General features: G+C 38.8%; 1 protein-coding gene across 1 annotated transcript in view; it reads right to left on the reverse strand.

The window, feature by feature from the left end:
- Nucleotides 1-26023, reverse strand: part of NAALADL2 (N-acetylated alpha-linked acidic dipeptidase like 2) — a 287262-nt gene that overhangs the window by 60190 nt on the left and 201049 nt on the right. Inside the window, exon 11 of the mRNA XM_054385754.1 lies at nucleotides 13012-13107. Within this exon, the coding sequence (XP_054241729.1) occupies nucleotides 13012-13107 (96 nt within the window). The remainder of the gene's footprint in view (nucleotides 1-13011; nucleotides 13108-26023) is intronic.

Below are 26023 nucleotides of genomic sequence, written 5' to 3' on the forward strand. Positions count from 1 at the left end.
CTTTCTTAGATACAACCAGAGTCACAAAACAATTCTGAACAAAGATTTCAGATAAAGGTTTTCTGCCACTGGAATCAGATTTTCACAGCACACCTGCAATGAAGGCATCAGAGGGTAGGGCTTTTGAAATAGGCCCAGTTACTCCTATTACTATCACATTGAATGTAAAATGTAGGTAGAGAATGTCATGGTGCAGCATATCAAAATCTGAAAATCCAGCTGTTTGTTTTGGCTGTTGACCAAGAACTAAGGGCTAACCCCTCTTTTCAACAGAAATTCTACATCTAACCTGACAAGTATTGAGAAGCATTTATGGAATCCCTTTTTCTGTACATTCAAATTTTTACAGCCTCTGGAGCAGTTTCTTTCCTTTTACAGCCTGAAGAACTCAAATCTGCAGCTTCTGTTACCCAAAAGTATATCATAATGTGTCTAAGCTGCAGGTCACTCTAGACACACATATCATAGAACCCTAGTGGAGAAGATGCTGCCTAGAATTAGAGTTTCAGTGATTCTGGAAAGAGAATAATGAAAGGAATGTACATTTGTGTCTTACCAATTAGTGTGTTAAGTGGCAGCCCTAGTTTCCACAGTGTATTAGGTTTTAACATTAAATAGTGTTGATGTACAACAAAGGGAATTCTCAGAGGGTCTGTACAGCAGTTACATTCCATAAATAGTACTCCAGTCAATGGCCCTTGTTCAGGCTACAATGCTCAAGACAATACTTGTTCAGATCTAAGTTTCTGCTTAATTTTTACTACTGGGTTTCTCCAGGCATTCCCCAACTCAGAACATAATAGACTGGTTCTTAGTTTTTTTTTTTCCAGGACAGACATTTCTTTTTACCCACTATGTACACATTTTATTTTGGTTTTATATTCCCCTCTCTGGATGGTCACAATCCCAAGAAATGCTCATCACCAGGAGGATGGTTCCAGCAGAGTTCAGCTATCAATCAGCTGCTAAAAGAGGTGCTGACATTTAAAGACAAGACTTAAAACACTCTGGATTGGGCTAAGACTCTTGGGAAAATCTGACATTTTAGAGTTTATTAAGAGAAACTAAAGTCTGAAAAATCTGGAATTCAGGACTGAGGTCATGAGGGAAACTTCAGCATCTGTGAAATTCTGATGTGTTTGCAGTTATGTCATGGAATAAAATATATAAAAAAAACCAAACCAACAAACAAAAAACACCACCACAAACCTTGCAAATAATTGTACAAATGCACACCAAAGAAAGTCTGGTCTAAAAAATAAAATCAACAAATAAACATACATCTTAGCAGTTGTGTTTCCCCAGGTATTTCTGCAAGTTGTTTGCAGAATCAGTTCGTTCGTTCATAGTACTTAAACAGTTATTTCCCTTCCTTCCCTTTCCTTGTTAGAAAGCACTTCAGCAGATACTGAAGCCCAACTGATTTTACCTCAATGCAAATTGGATTATGTCAAATTATTAAAAAAAAAAAAAAAAGGAAAGAAAAATAAAGTCATTACTGTGTTCATGTTAGTAGAAACTTTGTGTTTTAAGAGTCGTACTCTGGGGAAAGGATTGTCTGATTTGACATCTTAGTCAAAAGATCTGAAGACAGAAAAGAGCTAATCTAGTCAAGGTGCTTGTAGAGTGCCCCAAGGAGCTATACCTCTAGAATGTTAGTGTCTTGTCTAAAGTAAAAATCATCTTCTTTGGGCAGCCACCAAATTCAGGAAACTTATGCCAAGAATCAAGGTTGAATTTTTTTGTAGATGAAGTATTTGTTAACCAATAACAAGTGCCTATGACAGTACTGATGCTAAAGAATGGATTAATAAAATTATACACTGATTAATTCAGTAACAAAGTCTGTAAAGAACAGGACAGTGGGAAAGAGAAGAAAAGTCAAATAACTGCAGGCATATTCTTACCTATTAGAGTAACGAGCTTCAGATTTGCCTTTTTCAGTTGTTTGGATTATCACAGGATGTTAGGGGCTGGAAAGGACCTCAAAAGATCATCCAGTCCAACCCCTCTGCCAGAGCAGGATCACCTATACCAAGTCACACAGGAACACATCCAGGCAGGTTTTGAATATTCTGAAAGCTCAGGTCTAATGGACAACTTCAATTTTTCTCCATCAATTTCTCCAGAGAGGGAGACTCCACATCCCGCCCTGGGCAGCCTGTTCCAGTGCTCTGTCACCCCCAACAGTGAAAAAAAATTCCTTCTGTTTCCATGGAACTTCCTATGCCTCAGCTTCTACCATTGTCCCTTGTCCTGTCACCAAGGGAGAGCCTGACTCCATCCTCTTGGCACTCACCCTTTACATCTTTATAAACATGAATGAGGCCAGCCCTTAGTCTCCTTTTCTCCAAGCTAAAGAGCCCCAGCTCCCTCAGTCTCCTCTTCAAAAGAGACTTCAGTGGTTTCATAAACACTCCTTTAAAAAATGCATGTATGTGCCCAATTACTTGATATTTCTCAAACAAAGTGAAATTTTCTAACTAAAAGCAATGGTCTGTCACCAATGCAGCAACCAGCCAGAGATTCAGTTAGATTACAAATCTCAACACAACCCAAACAAGGCACTGCAAATAGAAGCACTGCTACAGGCATTGTCACTTCTTTCCAAGCCAGGTAAGCCTCACTAGCACTGACAACTGCATGGCTTCAGTACATAGTAGAAAAACACTCAGCTGTGCACAGGTGCTAGTTGAAATTCCAGCAAATCCCAAGCATGTGCTAAATTTCAACTTTAGAAATCCAGCTTCAGCTTTGATACATGCCCTAGTCTTTGTCTGCACTGCAGAATTCAGGTTCAGGAGATGAAGTGGTTACTTAGTTATTCTAAGTATCATTTTTGACCCACAGTATTTAATTTTCTCATATATAGAACAGGGAATTAAACAATGCTCCCTCTCTCAGTCCTACCTCATCTTCTTTTGCTTAGTCAAACTGATGTAATTTGGAGTAAAAAAATTGTCTCCCATAATATGTACAAGCAACAAATTTGTGTTTCTTTCATAAGATTTAAAATGATCTATTATGCATGAACTTACATGTTTATCTTGTGTTTTGACTGGATCAGCTGGAGTTGACATGTATTTGCTTACTTCACTTAAATTGCAGCTCTCAGCTGAAAAATGATGCAAAGATTTTTTTTTTCCTTTTTCACTGACAATTGGCAGACAAACCTGGAGAGAACCTGAGGAAAATTTAGGTCCAAAACAAGAATTCAGGAACTGTTCTGAACAGCAATCTGGTTAGGAAATTATCTAACAGAAGCCAATGCTAACTTTTTTTAAAAGAACAGAGAGTTTTGCTGCACTCTAAAACAGATTTAAGGACTGTAGAATTAATTCTCTTGTGATAGTTAGGGCACTGAACAATTAGAACTACACACAGACAATCCAGGGGAACAGTTCCTACACAAACTAATAATGGCTAAGCTGTCTTGTTCTTTTGGCTTCCCTTTTTATCGGAGCCAGTTTCTTGGTTATTTTGATATTTTCATTGTTGTCAGAGCTTCTCTAAGCAGAAAACATTAGATTCCAGGTACTCAAAAAAAAAAAAAAAGGCAGAGGAACAGAATACTTGTGGCTTGACATCTTTCCATAACTTCGCGAATAAACAGCGCAGGAGCAAATGGAATTAGTTCTCTCCCATAATGCTTCCTCCATTTTGAAGAAGTTATTAGCAGGAAAGAGAGGGAAAATGTTAGGAAGATGGAGGACTGGGGTTGGGTTTAAATACCTGACTGAATCAAGTGAAGCTGCATTTGACAGTGCAGCTGGTTCATCAAATTTTTACCAGGGGTTCTGCAAATTTCAGTTTATTTTTATGACCTAGTCTTTATCCATCAGAGTTTGTGTATAAAGTGCAAGTGTCCTTGAGGCTACTTGCTTTCAGGAACAAAGAACTGCTGAAAAATTCCAAGCATATCTACCCTAACTAGGCTTAAGCAGATAGAGAATATGCTGTCTGGCCAAACACAGTATGACTGTCTGTCACAACACCTCATGTCTGCAGCAGCAAAGTCACCTCTTTCATACCTAACACTGAGAAAATCCCCAGACAGCGTTTTCCCTTTGAACACTATTACTGCCCTCTTCACCACAATTCATGTGGCATCCTCAATGTTGCTGTGCCAGTTCATATCACCAGCTTTGCTCTCGTTTTTATTGCTACTGACAACAGCTGCAGAATAAAATACACATTGTTAGAGTTTTCAGCAAGTTTGAAGTTACCCTCTGCTTGAACTGGATTGTATGTTCTTTCATTCACGAAGGCTAAAGGTAAAACAAAAGCTCTCACTTGTGTGCTTAAGAGAATATGTGCTAAATCAAGAAACTTCAGTGAAATATGCCTGTGTTTCTTTGCAGAAAATTTTGGATGTTTGGCTTTGTGCAAATTCAGTCAGACTGCCACCACAGACAATGCAGTTCTGCTTTGCACATCTCAAACCACACATCTCAAATCCCATCAAACCGTAAATACCAGTAAGACGCTCAGAGCCAGCCCATCACTAAAGCAAAGCAAGTCAGTTAAATTATGGAGAAACTATCTGGCAGTTGGTGCATCACACTCTGCACCTATGCTGCTATATCACCTTAGGGCAGGTGAGAGCTGCCGAAACACCATGAACAGCTGCCAGCTGTGGGAAAACAAACAGACAAATAATGAGATGCCCCAAGTCATCCTGCAATTTCTCAGGCTAAAACTCCATATCAGTGCTTTTACATGTGACAGAGCATCCAAATGACACTGCAGACAGTTCTGGTATCTTCAACACAAGGCCAAATTCCACATCTAAAAATCCAGTGTCAAAAGCAGATTATTGCAAATATGTGCAACTGATCAGGTTCTCCAGCTTGGTTGTTACCTCATACACTCAGAATTTTACTTCTGCTATGTTAACTTCAATCAGCATCTCTGACACCTACCCCTGGTTCATATTCCTGTTGGTTGGAGGCTTGAATAATTTGATTTCCAAGTACAAAATCCCAATCACATGAGTGTTTTGTTGGTCTGTGTAGAACCCATGTCTTTGGAGGTATGGTGACGAGGAGACTGAGAAATGATGAGAAATTCTGGTGTGCACAACTGAAGACAGGAAATTTTTGAAATTACATCAAAAGGAAGGCATCGCTGAACAAAGTTAACTGCAGAAATCACCTGTGAAAACTGACACTCCAAAGTGTCCCATTGTCATGGTGGAAATGATGATATCCAGCAAAAATCTCCAGTTAGCACAGTGATGGAGGAGAATGCTGCCATGTATCTGCCTGGGCCTTACAAGGATAAAAAAGGTCTTCTGGACTGGGCTTGGCTCTGCTATATACTTGGATGCATTGGGCTTTTGTTGCTGACTATTTCAGATTCATTCCACAAGTGCCATACAAGCACTTTATCACTTTAAGTGCTGTACATCTGACTGGAGCACTACTGTGCCTCTGCTGTTTGGAAATCTTAAAGGATTCTACCAACTCCTCTATTTCTACACAGGAAATTTTTAAATGAAGACAGAGGATAGATGTCCAGCTTCCTGGATGTAGAGGCCACTGGGATGCCTAGTCACAATGTCACACAGCTTTTTCAAGACAAAAAAGGGTATGTTGTAGTGGGAACAACTCATGCATGTGAATGTACTCTGCTGAAATAAGTTATGCCAGTAATAATGTGCTGGCAGAAATGTTTCTGGTAAAACTTTGCAACACAAACCTGCTGTACATGGTTTGTGAAAGTGTCTGCATTTGATATCATGAGGCTTGCACCCCTGCCAAAGCTACAACAGATGTTTCAATGAAATGCAAAGAAGTTTCAAGCTGGTTGACTACAGTGAGATTCAGGTCTGATTTTGAAGTCTGAGAGCAAACAGCATTAATTCTGTTCTTTAGAGTATTATTATTCTACTGATTCAAAATCTACACTCTCAGTCTATGGGACTGTAAGGGTTTACCACCTTCATGTTCATTTAGATATGTTGCATTATCTTTCATACATTTAACATTTCAATTATTTATGGAAATCTCATCTCTCAGTTACACAGAAATACATCTACAGTTATTTTAAGCTTTTGCAGTGCAGAAGCATAGAAAAAAAAGGAGTTCATTTGCAGATCCCATTCAGGAAGATGAAAATATTTAGCAGAGGTAGCAAGCACCAAACCACAGATTTTGTTTTTAGGGAGATTACAGCCAGGAACTAATGAAGTTATGGATATTATTGAATTGCCAAGATGAAAGGCTATTCCCTAAGCTTCTATTAGAGAATTAATGGGACTAGACAACAGATACATGGGAATATATATATGTCTCCCATGCTTCAAAGAAACAGAACAGTATAATCCTGTTAGAAAATTCCTCAAATCAATATTCCCATGCTGTAAGTAATTTGTGGTCTAAATGTGAATTTCATTTACAGGAAGCCCCACAGCCCAGTACTTTTCATTCCGCTCATTGCAGGAAAGGAATCTCCCTGTCATCTTCCAGGATGTGTTTATATTGTTTTAAAAATGAAAATAGTACAGTATGTTACTCACAAAAATTTGTTGGTTCCTCTAGAAATGGAAATACTTCTCCCTATTGCTGTTTTCTTTAATGTTTAGAAGTTAATTTCATTACAGCAGTTAATTCCACTTTATGCAGCTCCATAATTGAAGTGCAGAACAATCAAGATCACTAATAATTTCCTCAAGAGTTATCTGTCAGCACCCATAACTCATCATAAAACCAATTATGTCACTTCTGGCATACCTTTCAACACTTTGGTGCCTGCCAAAATGAAAATCAATAAAATATTATTATTCCATGGCTGATACAGTGTTAAGTGTCTCCAGTGGCACTCCCTGTTGGGGGACTGCCATCAGAGCTTTTAGAACTGCACAATCTGAGTCTTACCAGGCTACTCAAGTGAGCATATCTCATCACACAAAAGTATTTTCAAACTTTTAAACAACTTCAGTTGATTAGTTACCACAAGCCACTGTGCTGCACAACATTGAGGAACCTCAGTGAAAACTAGCACATGCTTTCCTGAGTATGCATTTGCTGAAAATGGAGTTCACCTGCTTTCTCCTGGCCTGATGGGAAAAGCCCTTCTCTGCCACACAGGCACACATTTCTTCATTTTAATACCTGATAGATTCATTATAAAACACATTTGAAAATTACAAAGTCTGCAAATCTCACTGAAGATATCACTAAATTTTGTACTGCAACCTGCTGCTGTAACAAACGCCTTGGGTTTGCACCACTACGTAGTGGTGGACTAGGGGGAATGGAATAAAGCTGGAAGTGGGGAGATTCAGGCTGGATGTGAGGAAGAAGTTCTTCAGCATGAGAGTGGTGAGAGCCTGGAATGGGTTGTCCAGGGAGGTGGTTGAGGCCCCATCCCTGGAGGTGTTTAAGGCCAGGCTGGATGAGGCTCTGGCCAGCCTGATGTAGTGTGAAGTGTCCCTGCCCATGGCAGGGAGATTGGAACTAGATGATCCTTGTGGTCCCTTCCAACCCTGACTGATTCTATTATTCTATGATTCACTAGGAAGCCTACATATTTCTCCTTCTTCTCTGAGTCTTCCAGATCAGGCTGGGCCTTGCAGCAATATCCTGTAAATCCACTTTAAAGTGCCAAGATGTGAGATAAATCGATTTGATAAGTGTTCTGACAAATTAGATCTTCCAAGCACTCCGATTACAGATCTATCTCTTTGATAGCTGCACATCTCTCATTCATTTTACCTGCCACATTCAGCAGTCTCCTCTTCATGAAAGTGGTCATGAAATTAAGGTATCTATCGTCTTCAGAGAGCACGAGCCACAATTAGCTGCTTGCTTATTCTCACACGGAGACTCATGTAAAAATTTATGTTGCAATTTTTCCACTATTACTTAGTATCAATCCATTCAGAGAGAAGAAAAAAAGATCATTAAAGCCCTATTGCCCTTAGAGACACAAAGAGCCTCAAATAATTTCCTGCCAAAACCAGCATATGGTTTACCCCAAGTTTGAGTGGCTATATAAGTAAAGCACACTACAAATGATAAGCAATGGGAAGTAAGTTTCATCAAATAGAACACTGGACACAACTCTGATATCAAGACTGAAAGAAACTCTTTCTTTGTGTCTTTCTTGACCTGCATTCCAGATTATTTGAGCACTGGGATAAAAAAAATGTGAAGCCCATTGCTGGAAAATATGAAGTGATGCTTGTGGGAGGAAACAACCTATGAGTATACACAGACAATCAGGATCATAGAATCAAAGAATCACAGAATGCCTTAGGCTGGAAGAGACCTTAGAGATCATATAATACAACTCCCTGCCATGGGCAAGGATGCCTCTCAACTAAACCAGGTTGCTCAAGGCCCCATCTAACCTGGCCTTGAACATTTCCATGGAGGGGGCATCCATAGCTTCCCTGGACAATCCATTCCAGAGTCTTGCCAACCCTGTAGTGAAGAATTTTTTCCTCAGATCCAATCTAAACCTGTTCTCCTTCAATTTTAATGTATGTATTAGCTCATATCACTGAAGAAATGTTCAAGTCATCATGAATGGTTAATAGATAATAGCAGTCTAAAAACACAACAGAACGTTGAAGATATTTTGAAAAAGGATTAGAGAAGAAAATATCACAGAGAGTACATATCCATAGTGATTCAATATGGTAAATATGGTACACAGCTCATTCATTATTTCTCACAGTAAAGGTGTGTGGGGGAAATCTAGTGAGATATACAAGCAGCAAGTTTAAAGTAAGGTGGGGAGGGGGGAATTAAATTGTGAGAAATGTTGCTATGGGTTGTTATGAAAGTCAGAATGCCAAAGAATTTTAAAAGGGCATAGACAACTAGACATGTAACAGAGCTGGAAATTGGTGCAGAGGTGTGATTATGATTCTAAGAAATATTGCACTGCCTATTGACAGTAAGTGAGAAATGATACCAGAGGAAGTATCGTGCTATGATTCCCTGATTTACATATTCTTTCCTGAAGAATATAATGCTTTTGTAGTAAATGGAGTTTTGTTCTCATCTAGCAAGGCTACTTCTACTCTGAAAGGCTGTTTGTTCACCAAGAATTACCAAAACTTTTTTTTCTGAAATCTATCAGTTTGGATAAATTGGTTTGCCCATATTTAATACTCTGGAATATACAAAAAAAGATCCAGACAGGGTCAAACCCTCATTCACTACAAATCCATCAATACACAAGAAATTTGGTAATAGGTATTACTTCCTAACAGATGCTTTTCTCAAGAGTTTCAGGGTTTTTCTCCAGATATATCAACATCGTTAAGACTTTAACTGCCAGGTCTGGATGAATAAATCATATTTTATTAAAGTAAATATTAACCACCATCCAGTGCCAGCATGACTTCTTGCACTGAATTCAAGATTTTCTGTTTCCAAACCTCAATCTGATATGACAAAATAAGTATAGCTTCAAGAAATATATACCAACTGTATCTCAGAAATACCAATTACTGTGCATGTTCCAAGAGATGCAGAGTCATTCAGATCAGGTCTCTGCTGGTTGCTAAAGGATCTGAGACTGTAATTTTAAACACACAAGCAGCTGTGAAGTACATGTTTCTACATATGGAATATAGATTATTTTTCAGTGCTATGAAACTTAGCTATTTTTTGGCCTTTTTAAGCAGATTTGGCCATTAATATTTTTCAAAGGAAACAGAATACAAGGATTATTAATGGAAGCAAAAATTACTGTAAGAAAAATAATTATTTATTGAACACAGATTCTGTAGTTAAATTAGTAATCACTGAAATAGAAGAAATTACATTAATAATTGAACACAGCCTATTATTGGCAGAATCTAGGCTTTAGCTTAGTAGCAGGCCTCTAAAGAATACAAAATCTCTAATGCAGATACGGCAGAACGTTGCTTAACTTCAAACAACAATAAGCAATCAACTCCAGACCTACAATATTTTGGATTTGTTTTCCATAACAAAAAAACAGTGGTAAAATAACCAGATATGTATCTTGATAAAAATCAGGCCAGAATTTGACATTTTCATCATGTGAAAATTTTTAAATTAATAAAAGTCTGTTTGGTCTCAAATGACAATAAAAAGTTACAGTTTGAAAAATGTTCATAAACCGTTTTGGAGAAGAAAGCAAATCAAAGTTACTAAATATTTAGTTTATTACATTCCAATCCTAATTTCTTTTAACATTAAAAACCAGTTTTGTGTGAAAAGCCTTTTGAAATTAAAAGTTCAGAAGCAGTTATGAGACCTATTTTACTTGCAATTGCAATGGAGCTTACAGTCACTTAGCAAGTGCCTGCTGAAGGGCATTAACTTCCAACTGAGGAGTGTAAATTCTAACTCCAAGCTGAGTTCTCACTATGGATTTATTTTGCAAACACAAGTAATTTAATATAAAGCTAGAGGTTTCTAATCTTTTCAAGATATTACTTGGACTCGTCTCTTCAAAGCAGCACAATGAAAACGTGAAGACTTCAGATTGAGGAATAGCATTAAGAGTGCTTAGTTAAGTAAATAAATTATAGCATTTCCTTTGAATGCTACATCCAACTAATATTTTTAGCTTAAAGACTTCAGCAAGAAAGTAAGTCTTGACCACTCACACTATGAGGTTTCCAAGGAGTTCAGAGAACCGCACGAGAACTTCTGTAGTCTCATGAATAAACCTTGGTTTTGCAACTTCTAAGTAAAAATTAAAATTGTTTTCCCTTTTAGCTTGCTTACAAAAGTCAAGGAAATTCTCTTTTCAAAGATAGAAGATCAAATTAATATCCTGATTTTCAGGATATATAACATTTCTGTACTCTTATCCACTTCTCTAATTCACTTAAATAAAAATGTGTCTTCTTTTCAGCCATACTAGCTCAAAGTCAACCATCAGGCACATACAGTACATGATAAATGCAAGAAAAAAAAATCTAAAAAATTAAATAAATTAGTATTTCACTGTTTTCTAGAACAAATAATTGTCAAAGCAGCAAACATCATGTGCACTGTATGATACGTAAAATTGTTCTATCACTCATTAAGATTTTTGCCCCTCAAAGAGGTGACATTGAGAATTGGTCCCCGCGCAGTGTAGAGGGGACAGCAGCTTTGATAATGGAGATAGGAAAAAACCATCACCAAATCCTCAGCAACCTTCCAAGATGTCCAAAGCATAGGAACCAATGACAGTCAAAAAAAAAAAAAAAAAAAGAAGAAAATTTCTAAAATAAGAGTACTCTTAGCATTCAGACTACACATGCAGCAGCTTATTTGCATTAACATCCAGCCAGGAGAATCAAATGGAGGGCTGAGGGAAGATGCCATCAAGGAAAAGGTGATATGCTGTCACTACAGGTACAAAGCTGGATGAATGTGACCACACAAAGCCATACTGGCCTTCTCTGAAACACTGCACACTACTTTCACCCACAGAAAATGCTTTCAAATTGGAACAGATGACAAACACTAGCATGAAGAAGGGGCAAGGGAAAGTCTATCTTGCAGGTGTGAAGGGATAGACAATGGCTGGCTTAGTTACTCTGAAAAAAAAGTTTAAGGCAGGCAGTGGACAGAACCAAGAGGTAACACCTTCATTAGTTAGCTACAAAAAAAGAGCAAACAACAGATGACATTTAGAAAAAAAATGCCCTTCAAGCTATTCAGAAACTATTTTAAGATCAATTAAGCTAGGCTAAAGATGACAAAATGACCAGCTGCAGACCTCTCTCCACTGCTGCACATATTCATCTGTATAAAAACATCCTGGGCTACAGGCTGAAAAGCAAAATGGAAATACAGTCTGGTGCAATTTTCATCAAGTTTTATTAAAGAAAATTGTCATGCTCAGTGAACCTACTTAAAATAATTTGTAATGATTTCAGCAGACTCAAAATGCTCCAAGTCATCTGTCTAATAAATATTTTTCTTTCAGTCAACATTATAGAGCAAATACTAAAACACAGATTATTCAGATTACACATGGCCCATCACACACTAATTAGTAAATCACAAATCAATTATGCAGTAAATAATCAGATGCCTACTCCCCTCAGTCTTTGGGGGAAGAAAAAATTATTGGTGAAACTTTTCAGTTTGGTATCAAGGATGGCTTAAAAAACATCAACTGCATTAAAAGTGTTCCAGAGAATACTCATCTTGTGCTTGTTCCTTAACTACCAGACTCTGCTAAACTTCAAAACCCCCCTAAAATGCTCAAGATCAGTCCACTGTCTGCTTTGCCAAAGATGCTGATCTGCCTGGATGCTAAATCTGCACACTGCTGATCTTGTGAATTTATTTTTGCTGTTGCCAAAAGAAATGTTTCAACGGCAGCTGTTTTTCCAAAAGTAGTGGCTCAGAATAAACAAATCTTTTTGTGAAGTCTACATAAGCTCTGGTTCATAAGAAAACTAATTGTAAGAAGCATATGAATCCGTTAAGCTGGACTCATTAATAGTCATGTCTCTTTGCAGAAAGTGGGCTGAGTGGACAGAGTGAAGAAAGAGCAAGGAGTAAATGTAATTGTATTAATAACTAACATGGAGGGAGTATTATAGAGGAGAGACAAGAAAGGAGTCAGAACACATTAACTTTGGGAGCATCCTCTCTGTAGAGTACTTTCCAGAATCATGGGATGGATACCCCTATCTCCCATGTGAGCATGACTGTGACAGCTCATAAAACAAAATACCTGTGCATGTGAAGGTACTTTCAGAGAGCACTCTTCACTGACAAAATTGACAGCAACAAACAAGCTACTTTCTGCCACCTTGCAGGGCTCAATACCCTCTACTCATGTCAGAAAGTTTTATGTGAACCATGCAAAAAAACAACTGAGTCACAAAATGTGAAGTGTTTACACATAGAAGTGTTTTACCCCAGAAGTTGCAACAGTATATCCAAAGGTGAATCTCAATGCAAAAAAAAAAAAAATTACATTCAAGGCATTCACAGGAATAATTTTAAAATTATTAGCAAATTCAAATTTGCCCATGTGAAGGAAGCATGATGAGAGCTCCATTCCTGTTACCTTTGCAATGGTCTCGTGCAGGTGGAAGGAAGGATCCATCTCTTCCGTTTTTGTTGTATATACAGGAAAAAGAGCTTCAGAGAGAAAGCTGGAATTCTGTGAGAAAGAAATAAGAAGCTTTTTAGGATTTGACATTGATTTCCTCCTTCAAATGCTTATTGCAATTTGTTCAGAGACTGAAAACCCCTTCAAACTGTTTTCAAGTTTTGTCAATTACTAAACTTATTTCACTGATATAATTAACTGATTCAAAGTCCCTGAAACAGGCAAAAAACCTCCTAAGTCTTACAACTATTTCTGGAATGGCAGTTGTCTTTGCAATTATGCTTCCTAAAGTAGCTAAAATTTTTGCCTAGAGGGAGAAAAAATATCCACACAGATTTCATTTCGAGCTAGGCAGCAATCACACATTTTATTAAATATGTTAGGATTTAATCTTCAGACAAAATATAAACACAATAAACAAAGCATGTACTTTTATCTTCTGCAAATTCTGTCTGCAGTAATAGCATTTACATAACATGGGAGGTTTGGTCAGTTCCCTGGAAGTATATCCTATGGGTCAACTGCTCTCCTTAACAGCAGGCAATCTGAATATATTATTTGTACAAAGTGTTTGCCTCTTCTTGTGCTGTAAGAAAGCAAGAAGTTAGATTGCATATTTGCTGTCACAAGGGAATAATAAACTGATGCCCAGGTATGGACTGAAAAAAAAAAGTATATATAATGATGATAATAACAATAAACCAACCAACCCAAAACCCCACAAAACCCCCAAACAACCAGAACAACAACAACAAACCCCAACAAAACCAAAATCAAACCAAGCCTCAAAGGTGCACAAATGCCTAAAATGGGAATTATTTTAAACCCATGTTCCTGAACCTGCTGTAATAACCCAGAAACTAAGCTGAAAGGGAAGGTCTTTCTCTACATCCCTCTAACTCCTGAGACACAGATCTGAAAATTAGCCTTGCTTTTGTGAAGCACCTCTAGTTTTGCTCCTTAGGCATGATGTGAACTAACCCTCTTGGAAAAGCTAGGAACATAGAATGATAGAATCAGTCAGGGTTGGAAGGGACCTCAAGGATCATCTAGTTCCGACCCCCCTGCCATGGGCAGGGACACCTCACACTACATCAGGCTGGCCAGAGCCTCATCCAGCCTGGCCTTAAACATCTCCAGGGATGGGACCTCAACCACTTCCCTGGACAACCCATTCCAGGCTCTCACCACTCTCATGGGGAAGAACTTCTTCCTCACGTCTAGCCTGAATCTCCTCACTTCCAGCTTTATTCCATTCCCCCTACTCCTATCACTACCTGATATCCTAAAAAGTCCCTCCCCAGCTTTCCTGTAGACCCCCTTCAGATACTGGAAAGTCACAAGAAGGTCACCTCAGAGCCTTCTAATCTCCAGACTGAACATAGTGCCTATCTAATCCCCACATGGTATAAGAACACATGGTAGAGGTGCTGCTTGATAGCCAGAGATGCTTGATTTGTTAAGCATATTGTGAATGCTCACTGTTCACCAACAGCAATGAGCACAGAAACTACAGCCAAAGTTATTGCAGAGATCAGCAGGAGGCTGTGACAGTGCACGAGTACTACACCATTATAAAGTGTACTGGTTATGAGCAGTTCTTTTATCCACACTCTTCTGATGCACAACTCTCCAGACTCACCTACTTCTTGAACAGTAACAGAACTTCACTTCAAGCCCACTGCCAAATTCTGGTTAGCTTTAGACAACTAAGATCAGCATCATAATATTTAGTATCTCTTTTTGGAAGGCCTAAATCTTTCCTTGTCCATGAATCTTATTCTGACTTTTTAATTTAATTTTGGATGCAGCATCTAAATATATTATTGTCTTTAGCTAGAATATCCTAAAGTCTTTAGTTCTATTTCATATTTCAATGTTGGGCCCTATCCTTTTCAATGTATTTATTGATGATTGAACAAGGGGATTAAGTCCATCTTCAGCAAGTTTGCAAATGACACCAAGCTGGGGGCAGGTGTCGATCTGCTAGAGGGTAGGAGGAGTCTGCAGGGGGACCTCGACAGGCTGGTCAGAAGAACAGAGTCCAATGGCATGAGATTCAATACATCAAAGTGCTAGGTTCTACACATTGGCCACAACAACCCCATGCAGTGCTACAGGCTGGGGACAAAGTGGCTGGAGAGCAGCCAGGCAGAAAGGGACCTGGGGGTACTGGTTGACAGCAGCTGAACATGAGCCAGCAGTGTGCCCAGGTGGCCAAGAAGGCCAATGGCATCCTGGCCTGCATCAGGAATAGTGTGGCCAGCAGGAGCAGGGAAGTCATTCTGCCCCTGTACTCAGCACTGGTTAGACCACAGCTTGAATATTGTGTCCAGTTCTGGGCTCCTCAGTTTAAGAAAGATGTTGAATTGCTGGAGCATGTCCAGAGAAGGACAACAAGGCTGGTGAGAGGTCTTGAGCACAAGCCCTGTGAGGAGAGGCTGAGGGAGCTGTGTTTAGCCTGGAGAAGAGGAGGCTCAGGGAGACCTTATTGCAGTCTACAACTACCTGAAGGGAGGTTGTAGATAGGTGGGGTTTGGTCTCTTTTCCCAGGCAACCAGTGACAGAACGAGAGGACACAGTCTCAAGCTGTGCCAGGGGAGGTTTAGGCTGGATGTTAGGAAGAAATTCTTCACAGAAAGAGAGATTTGCCACTGGAATGGGCTGCCCAGGAAGGTGATGAAGTCACTGTCCGTGGAAGTGTTTAAAATAAGACTGGATGAGGCACTTAGTGCCATGGTTTAGTTGATTAGATGGTGTAGAGTGATAGGTTGAACTTGATGATCTTGAAGGTCTTTTCCAACCTGGTTAATTCTGTGATTCTGCAATGCCATAATTCCTGTAGAATGGAAATCACTGATTTCACTGCTACTACTAATTTAGCATACAATGCATGGTGAGCCACATAGAATCACACACAGGCTTACCAGAGGGATCAGCTGGGGATTGCAGAAGGACTACAAGCTTCTCATTGGCATACTACACTGTAACATGTCTTTGCATCTGACTTCTGGGAAACTTGTCCTTTGTTTGACAGCCTTGCCAGAATCTCTAGTGAAGTATCCAGTTCCAGATTAAGTTAGGTTAGTCCTAGAACTAATATTTTGTATGCAACAGTAACAAGAATGTAAGCAAATGCATTCATCAAGATAGGTTAAGCAAAGCAGCGTGACTCATGAAATGAATATATTTGTCAGGATCATAATCATAACATTTTATATAAACTAATTCTGGAGCTTTACATAGGATCTAATATAAGAGTACCCCTATTCTGAATTAGATTTTTATGTTCTATGAATTTATGTATAAAATAGTACCAGCAGCAAGAACAAGCTGGCAATATCAGCCTAGAGAAGAGAAGACTGAGGGGGAATCTTATCAGTGCTTATAAATACTTAAAGTGTGGGTGCCAGGAGGAAAGAGACACTCTTTTTTCAGTGGTAACAGGCAAAAACATGAACATAGGAAGCTCCATCTAAACATAAGGAGGAACATCACATTGAGGGTGGTGGAACACTGGAACAGACTGCCCAGAAGGGTGGTAGAGTGTCCATCTCCAGTCTCTGGAATCATTCAGAACCTGCCTGGATGCTGTCCTGTGCAACTTGCTCTAGGTGAACCTGCTCTGGCAGGGGGGTTGGACTAGATGATCTCCAGAGGTCCCCTCCAGCCCCTATGATTCTGTGATATTCCTATCTCAGAAATGCCTCAATCATCATGGAATTACACTATGGTTACATACCTGTGAAAATAATTGCAAAAAAACAGTCTAGAATTTTTTCAGACTCAATTCTGAATATATTCACAGAAGCCTGTGGTCCTGTGTGTAAGATGAATCATTTTTCTCATCTAGATTATGATGCCAAACACGTTCCTCACCAGTCATGAATTTATTTCCATTCAGACATTACATGCTGAGCAGTGGTCAAACAAAGCTTTGGTTAAAAAAATATTAAAACTGGTCTGAGCTCTAACCAGATCGATTTGTAAGGCTGGCACCCCACTACCTTTTTGCTTGCTAAAAACACTGTGTAGGTTTTATTGTTTTTAACATCAGGAAGTGTGCAAATGTGAGAGACAAACAATTTAGATGCTTTGTTCTGGTTCATACAACCTCTTCGTATGCGACTAAGCTTTGCTCTTTTGCATGCTGAGTTTTAAGCCATACAAAGAATGAAGAAAAACAGTACTTTAGCTAACAGAGCTGTTAACTTCAGTTGAAACAAAAGAAGCAGAGAAGAAACCCTACCCAATTCCTCTAAACAAACAACATGGAGTATCTTACTCATGTACCCCTGGAGGATAAAATGATGGTCTCTGACACATGCCTGCTGAACTGGAATAATGTTTGTACTACACGATGCAGTACATTGCATGGATCCAAAAGCTAGTTCTGAACTAGGCACAGCACTGATAGCTCTCTTCCCAAAGAAGCATGGGACTACAAATGCAGCATAATCACATCAATGAGGTGATATGCCAATATGCCCTGCTCAAATCCACTCAGCTTTGGCATAGATACCTACAGATGCTCAATTCACTCCTGAGCTAGTACCAGCACTAGTTTAAGCTTCTTTGAACAGTGTGATGCATACATGCTCAAGAAAACCCAGTGAAAGCTATGTCTCAGAAGGTCTATTACATTGCTGGTAAGTTTGATTGTTCCTTTTTTTTTTTTTTTTTCAACAAATTGAGGCCTCTGTGATCAATAGTCCATCAGTATTTCCATACATTTCCAGAAGATTATTTCTGGTAGTAAGCTCCCATTACTTTCTTAAAAGAAATATCATTTATATATAGATATATATAAAAATATATATGTGAATATATATATAATTAGCCCTGACTCATACAAATTATTGGTTAAGTGATGCATCTGTGTGTTATATAATTTGTCAGAGAAGTATCAAAATAATAAATGAAGTCATTCTTCCCTTCAGAAAACTATTTTTTTTTTTAGATCTCAGGGAGAAGATGCACAAAGTCATTTATTATAAAGATAAAACACATACTTCAAGACTAATTCATAATAGCTATTCATCTTTAAGTTGGCACACTAGTTTACAAAGCTGTATCATTTGACTGGGGGGAGGCTGAGGAACACTGCCATTCTGCTTCAGTGGTGCTAATGCTGTTCGTCATCAGTCACATAATTGCAATCAATAACTCAAAAAGAATTGCATTATTTATAGTCATTCTTGAGTACCTTACTGAGAGACAGGGAATTGGATTTGCTACACAAGATCAGATTATCGCTCCATCTAGACAAATATTCTTTCTCTGGAATTTAAAACTTGATGGAGTAGATGCTTGCAAAGCAGAGAAACAGCACTTAAACTGTTCTGTATCCCACTCCACCCCAGGCACACACACACCAGAGTACAGGTTAGGATTCTAGTCATGCTACACTCACCTCACAGTCCTTATTACTGTTCCTCTCTCACACCAGCCCAGTTGCTCTCTCTTTAGTATGCCACCTCTGTGCTCTGGAAAGCTCTCCCAGACTAGCATGTTCCTTCTCTGAAAGCCACTGAGCCATCCAGCTTCCTTCCAAAGGCTTCCAACCTAGTGGAGCTCACAGCAGCCTGGCAAAGTAAGCAGGTAGCCTTTGCTACCACCTCAACTGCTGCCTTTTACAGAAACATGACATAAGCAAGCAATAATCAGCAAATAAATCAAAAGCCATTTTTTCATCACAAGGGGCAAGTCATTTTGCTCATGGTGTAATCAGGACCTTGCTTGCTAAGGTCTTGAAAAGGACTCACTCAGAGAATAACTGCTTTAAGCAGACCTGGGTATTTTTTCATGAATGAGCATTCTACTCAGAAAACAAAGCCTTTCCTAGGAGTGTACATGAAATAAACCAAATTACTACAATTTTATACATTTGTACATATTTATAGATAACACTTTTTATTCTGTGTGTCTGTGCAGACAGATAATCTTTGCAAATAGGTGATCCAAGATTGCTATCTGAAATAACTTGCTGACATCTGGAATATCTTGCTTTGTACTTATTTGAAGGAAATGTTTAAAAAGGCTGTTACTTTTTTTCTCTTTTTCTTTTTTTTCCCTTCATAAAAGACACCATCATAAAGAACTTCTAGAAAGGCAAACATCTTGTTTCTCTTGCCTTTCATTGTCTTTCAAGCACCATGCTCATCAGAAAAAGCTGCATGAACTTTCCAAGTAACAGAAGCCCACTCTTTATCCCCGGGAGCACATGGCATAGATATGAGTCTAGATGATGTTTCAAGAGTACCTCTTGGCATTTAACAGCAAGAGCAACACTTTCCAGCAGTGAGAAGCTGACTCAGACTCCTCATTTATTCTTTCAGCAGGCTCACAACAAGCATGTTTTGGTTCGATATTTGTTTTTCTTTTAACAGCAATTTGCTAAGCAAATTTCTAGTAAATACCCACAAAGAAAAAGCCATGCTAATCCAAAGAGCACTAAACCAAATTATATTATTCCTTTATGTTTTTCACCCACAGTAGGAGTTGCTGTCCTCATAGTCTCCCACACTCACTCTCTGAATAAAATTAATCTGCCTTTACTTCTAGCCAGGCACTAGCATCACCCTCACTTTGTACAACGTGCAGAATGTTCTATGTATTATAGAATCATAGAATCAGTCAGGGTTGGAAGGGACCACAAGGATCATCTAGTTCCAAGCCCCCTGCCATGGGCAGGGACACCTCACACTACATCAGGCTGGCCAGAGCCTCATCCAGCCTGGCCTTAAACAACTCCAGGGATGGGACCTCAACCAGCTCCCTGGACAACCCATTCCAGGCTCTCACCACTCTCATGGGGAAGAACTTCTTCCTCACATCCAGCCTCAATCTCCCCACTTCCAGCTTTATTCCATTACCCCTAATCCTGTCACTACCTGATATCCTAAAAAGTCCCTCCCCAGCTTTCTTGTAGCCCCCTTCAGATATTGAAAAGCCACAACAAGGTCACCTCAGAGCCTTCTCTTCTCCAGACTGAACAGCCCCAACTCTTTCAGTCTGTCCTCATAGGAGAGGTGCTCCAGCCCTCTGATCATCCTCATGGCCCTTCTCTGGACACCTTCCAGCATGTCCATATCCCTCTTGTCATAGGGGCTCCAAAACTGGATGCAGTACTCCAGGTGGGGTCTCACCAGAGCTGAGCAGAGGGGGAGAATCACTGCCCTTGACCTGCTGGCCACACTTCTCTTGATGCAGCCCAGGCTCTGGTTGGCTTTCTGGGCTGCAAGTGCACATTGACAGCTCATGTTGAGCTTCTCATCCACCAGCACCTCCAAGTCCCTCTCCTCAGGGCTGCTTTCTAGCCAGTCACTGCCCGTTGTGCAGCTGAATGCCCTTAAGATGATATCAATTTATGGAAAAACCTTTTCAAGGCCATACAACTGTGAGACACCTCAAATTTAAGAGGCCAACATCCAGTCATGCCTTGGAAAATTTTCTCCTTGCTGCTTACTGCCTTTTGTACGTTGTTCTTCAGGTAGCTGGCTATCCAAATGGATCAAGAAGATCTCCTCTTCTAATAGGAAGCTAGGTTTCATCCTACACACTGTACAACCTAGGAAGGGCCACACCACTAACCCTTCAATTCCCAGTGTAATGATTTTGGTTTCTCTATGAGCCCTTCCAAGGAGAAATGAACCACCGCAACATGTATTTGGAAGCAGGCTTCCAAACCCCTCCTTTGTTCCATGTGCCTTTTGAAATGATCAGTTAACCTGATCTTTTCGATGCTCATTTAATGAAGCATTCTGTGAAATTAGAGAGACATCAATGTTCCACTTTTCAAATAATGGGTCACTTCTGATTAAACTTCGATTGAACATTCAGCTTTCAATCTTAAAACAAATTGCCTTCTTTTCTTTTTTAATTTGAACCCAATTTCCTGCTGCCCTTGGGCCTCATGACAGTAATTAATTGATTTATGAATCGATTAAATAAGGATCGAAAATGCAGGGCAAAAAAAAAATCACCTTAAAATCCCAAACCTAGCTTATTCTTACTTATTTATGATAGACACTTGCACTAAAATTAACTTTTGATTTACTAGACTCATTTTTCTAACTTACCTTACCCTTCCTCAATTAAGTGAGCAGAATGCTTCACCTTCTAAAGGTACTTAGGTTGCCATTCCTTGTGTACTGTCTCATAGCATACCTCCAACTGATGTGCCAACTTTCCACTAATCCATTTTAAAACATGAATAAAATCCCCCATCACTTCTGCTATTTTAATGTAAGAGTAAATACCATGACATACTTGAGAGATTTACTTTTCTCTCGTTGGGAAAAAAAAAAAAAACAACAAGCAAACAAACAAAAAACCCAACCAAAACAAAACAAATACAATTTACCACACACTTTCTTAGATCTGGAAACAGTTCTGTGGTACAAACAATTTTCATTACTTGGTGACAACAATGCTGTATCCAAAGCAGAAAGTCCTGTTTGCTTTACTGTTACTCTGAAACAGTTAAATTACCAAATTACTATCTAGGAAAATCAAACTGCATAACTAATAATTCCTTAATATGCTCTCATTCCATACCTGAATAGATTTTTCTTGGCTGCTGATTATTCCCCAGCATTTATAAGAAAACATCCCTCTGTCCTTTAACCTGGTGAATAATTCACAAATAAATCCAGAATGGGTTTTGGTTTGTTTTGGAAGAAACACAGAGAGGAGGTTTTTCTGCTCAGCAATAATGCTCAGTCTGGAGAAAGTGTCTTTAAAGTTCTTAAATCTTAAATTCAACCACATGAATACTTGTCGTCACCCTTCAGAACTTCACAGTATTCATGCCACCACTTTTGTACCACACAAAAAAGTAAGAGACTCTCGGGAAGGCAGAACAGAGAGCAAGCAGCAAGAGTAAAAAACCTTCTGAAAAGTGTACAGGTAGGCCAAACAGTATAAATGTGCTCACCTAGCACTGCTAAAGACTGCAAAGCAAATACAGAAATGAAGGATGAAAGCCATGAGAAAGCTGTTCATTTTCTTCACACAGTCCAAAGAATAAGGTCTAGTAGAGGAGAATTTGAGAGCATAAAGCTTCTGCTGCATCGGGACTGAGAGTTTAACCTGCTGTCTGTCCATGCACATATATATGTTGTGTCTTTTCTAACAGCTATTAACCTGTTTTGCTTTTCCTGCCTTTTATATCACAACAGCATGAGGAGCAGAATTGCATCAGCCTGAGGGACACACAAATACACAGCGTCTGGTCACCAAACCACAAAGCAAGTAGTCAGTGCTTATATTCAGAAGCAACCTGGGAAACAAGTTTAGTTGGGAGATTGAATTCACCTGCTGAGCACACACTATCAAGTTATGCCAGTGCCTAAAATTATTACCCAAGGGCTTACAATTGCATGAGGATTTGTCTGCATCTGTATTCAAAATCATTGCCAAAAAATTTGTCATAGCATGAAGAAGAAAGCTCCGTCTGAACAAAAGATAAAGAGAGAGCAGTGAGCGGAACAAAAATAGCTCTGAAATCTGCACTGCAGGCTTTCACTAATTCCTTCTTTCATATTACCCTAAGTCAAGCACTGGCATATGGCAGCAAATATAAAATTGTATTCCTTTGTGAAACAGGTGTTTCACCTCAGCAAGGCTAAAAGACCATCTCTTCTACATGTTGTTTTTTTTGGTGGGTTGGTTGGTTTGTTTTCCTGGAAGGGTGTTGACTGGAAGAAGGATCGAAAATAGAGTTATGGAAAAGAGTGTCTCATAGACTGAAATATTGCTTATCAATAACTGTCTGGAATACTTTCTGTTTGGGAGAGTATTGCAGACTGGGGCAGATTTTTGAACAGATTTACTGAAAAAGTGGATTTTCTAGCACAGAGCATACTGAAGTCAAAGGCTAGGAGGTCTGTAATGTGTGGGTTACAATGAATCAGTGGAATAACACCAGCCATTAATGTATGACATAGAACATTTCTCACTAACAAAGGCCCTTCAAGCTGCAAATATATTGCAGAAAGAGTGTCCTGCTTCCTCTCACTAGCAGACTGACTCTTCCCTTTCTAGCAAATGCTCTTGGCACCCAATTAATTACTTCCCCTCAAAATCCATAAACAATTATAAAGCAACATAACAGTTGTTTTTCACTGGTTTTTACTTAATTAAAACTAAAGATATAAACTGTGTAAGCTTTTATATTATTTTTAGAAAGCAACAGTTTGCAGGTGCCACAGGCCAAAGTGTGTCAAAAATCTCATTCAAAGTGAGAATGACCTTACTTTGAAAACAGGCATGTGAGGAGGAGTTTCTGACAAGAGGACTTTTCTTTGGTATTTTTACCATCTCAATTTACTGAAGAACTTTTAGAAAAGAAGCAAGCCCTAATGTATTTTCTCTTTCACTGCCCTTGTGATGTCACCAGATGCTGGACAAAATAAACAAGGTCTGCCAAATCAGACTACACAGAAAACAGAAAAGGCAGGATTGGAATCGCTGCTGGGCAATTTATTTTATTACTCAACTCAATTGTAGCCAGAAAAACTCATGCCAACAGTCATCAGACAGGAAACAAACATAAGCACTTTTCTCTCCTCTCTGTTAATGTTTTCTTCCTTGCATTAGTAAGTGCATTGAAATAATCACTATGAAGCTATAAATTCACAGACAGCAGCACAAGGAAAGCAACTGTTAAGATATGAGGATACTTGCATAGCTTTATTCATCTCTAGAGTCTTCCCTTGACACTTTTGAAACTGATAGCAGAATCAGCAATTGAAGTAGGAGGAAGTAGCCCAAACCAGGAAATCAGGAACCTCACAGAGGATCTTCCCAATATTTCAGAAGGTTAGAAATAGGAGGCTCAGTTCTGACTCCCTGCACATTAGAGAGAAAACCTTTTTTGGATGTGCCATTTGAAAGATGCACAAACATTTTGTAACATTTTCTGATCAATTGTGAGCATTCTAATTATGCAAAACACCTGCAGTGCCACTAAGATCATTCTAGAAATGTCCTTCTCTAAGATATGAACTCCAGTGACAATGTCTTTCATAATCACAAATATTATAAAGCATAGCAATTTAATTTCCTGATTTGATGTTTCCTGTTTTTAGTTTTAGTGCTTGAAAAAACTATTTGAATTATTGTACTGAATGGAGAAGTCTGATTTTCTCCACTGGACAGACATGTGTAGGTGCACTAAGAACCAGAGCTGACTTTTGCTATAAACAACAAGAATACCTTCAAAGACAATATTTATTTATTGAAAGCCTTATTAAACAATTCCTTAGTGGCCATGGTAAGATACTTCAAACATTGCAAATTTTACTAGAGAGCCTATGGCTGACTCAGACCATAGCTGTCTAATAGTCCAGTGATCTTGATTTTTTTTCCCCCCAGAGTATTAAAACACAAAGCTACTAATATCTGCTAACACAAAATAAGTTCTGATATATATTCCAGATACTCTGCCAGAAGATTTCAAGTTGATTTGTTGAATTTAGCCTCTCAAACAACAACAGAAAAGCTATCTTGAATGCAACAGATGCCGTTAACTTCTCCAGGGAGGACAAATAATTCAACATCTTCTATCCTTAGATAATACATGTTTGTCAGTAACTAGATGCTTCAGCAGGCTATCAAACAGAAAGCACTAACTGATGCCTAAGCAAATTTCTCACACCTTCCCAGATCCTCCTGACCCTGTAAACTTCCAGGATGTCTTTCTTCCATTGACTTTCAACAACCTTCAGTCAACTCCAAGAAAATCAAGTGCCTATGAGAAAATCTGCAAGGGCAGAGTTTACAACAACATGTTTTCAAACAGTGTGAATGGTAAAGCTGTGCTTTTTTTTTTTTTTTTTTTTTACTGTGTGGCAGGTTTATGCAAAGAATTTTCCTCTTCTGGGCATCAAAGCACTATGATTTGGGAAACCAGACAGATTATCCTGAAGGAATGTATCCAACTGATGAGACCGTCATCAGTTTTGGCTGAAATTAGTGGAATAACAAAGATGCTCTTCCATGAAATTAAGAAGCTAAATATTCACATTATCCAATAAAACAACTCAAGCAATCAATTGAACATCAAATGTATTTTGTCTTGTAAAACACAGAGTCATTAACCTTAACAATTTCAGCATGCTCTCACTATCAAATTCAACTAAATTATCATCCAAGTGAACAGATGGACTAATGTATTAATATATTACTGGAGAGCACTACACTGAACTACTGTAATATATTACTGGAGAGTACTACCCCTGAATGTACCGAGAAATTTAAAAGCACTAATTTATGCTAAAGGTAGAATAGAGAACACATTTTGGTCAGAAGAAATATATTATGAATAAATAAATCCATATCTATTATAAAGATGGTATAGCCCATGAAAGAGAAAGACAAGACACAGAAGCTGCTGTGGTTTGCACTGACCTCCACAAGCAGTTCCAAGACAATCTACTGGTGACTGTTGGAAATAGATTTTGTAACACCCTGGCAGTTCATCACTTGTCCATGAACAAAAATGAAACCTCTCTCTTCACCTTGACGTGTCTAACTCCCAGTGATACACTTTGCTGACCATGAAGCTCTACTACAAAGTTCATAAATTTTCCCAGCAGCAAATGCAGCAGCACCAAAGTCTTTGGAGACAGTTGAGAGAAAGGGAATCCTGGGTTCCCAAGCAACCTGCTATTCAGAGGCTGAGACACATTTGTTCCCTTGCAAAGAATTTTTGATATTCTCTGATATTCTAAGCACAGTGGTACTTTGATTCTTTTATGCAAGCATGAAACATCTCAGGTGAACTCCTAATGGGCAGCTACCAGCTGCGTATTACCTTTTAAAAATTTAACATATACAAGGGAGAAAGGAGGAGTAAAACAGGAAAGGAGGGAAACCAGTTGTATTTAGCTGCCAAATTGTAGATCATCACAGCATGGCACTGTTATTATTCAAACTTTCTATTAAGTCTTGATACAGATGG

This window comes from Indicator indicator, chromosome 13, assembly GCF_027791375.1.
Source record: "Indicator indicator isolate 239-I01 chromosome 13, UM_Iind_1.1, whole genome shotgun sequence".
Taxonomy (NCBI): domain Eukaryota; kingdom Metazoa; phylum Chordata; class Aves; order Piciformes; family Indicatoridae; genus Indicator; species Indicator indicator.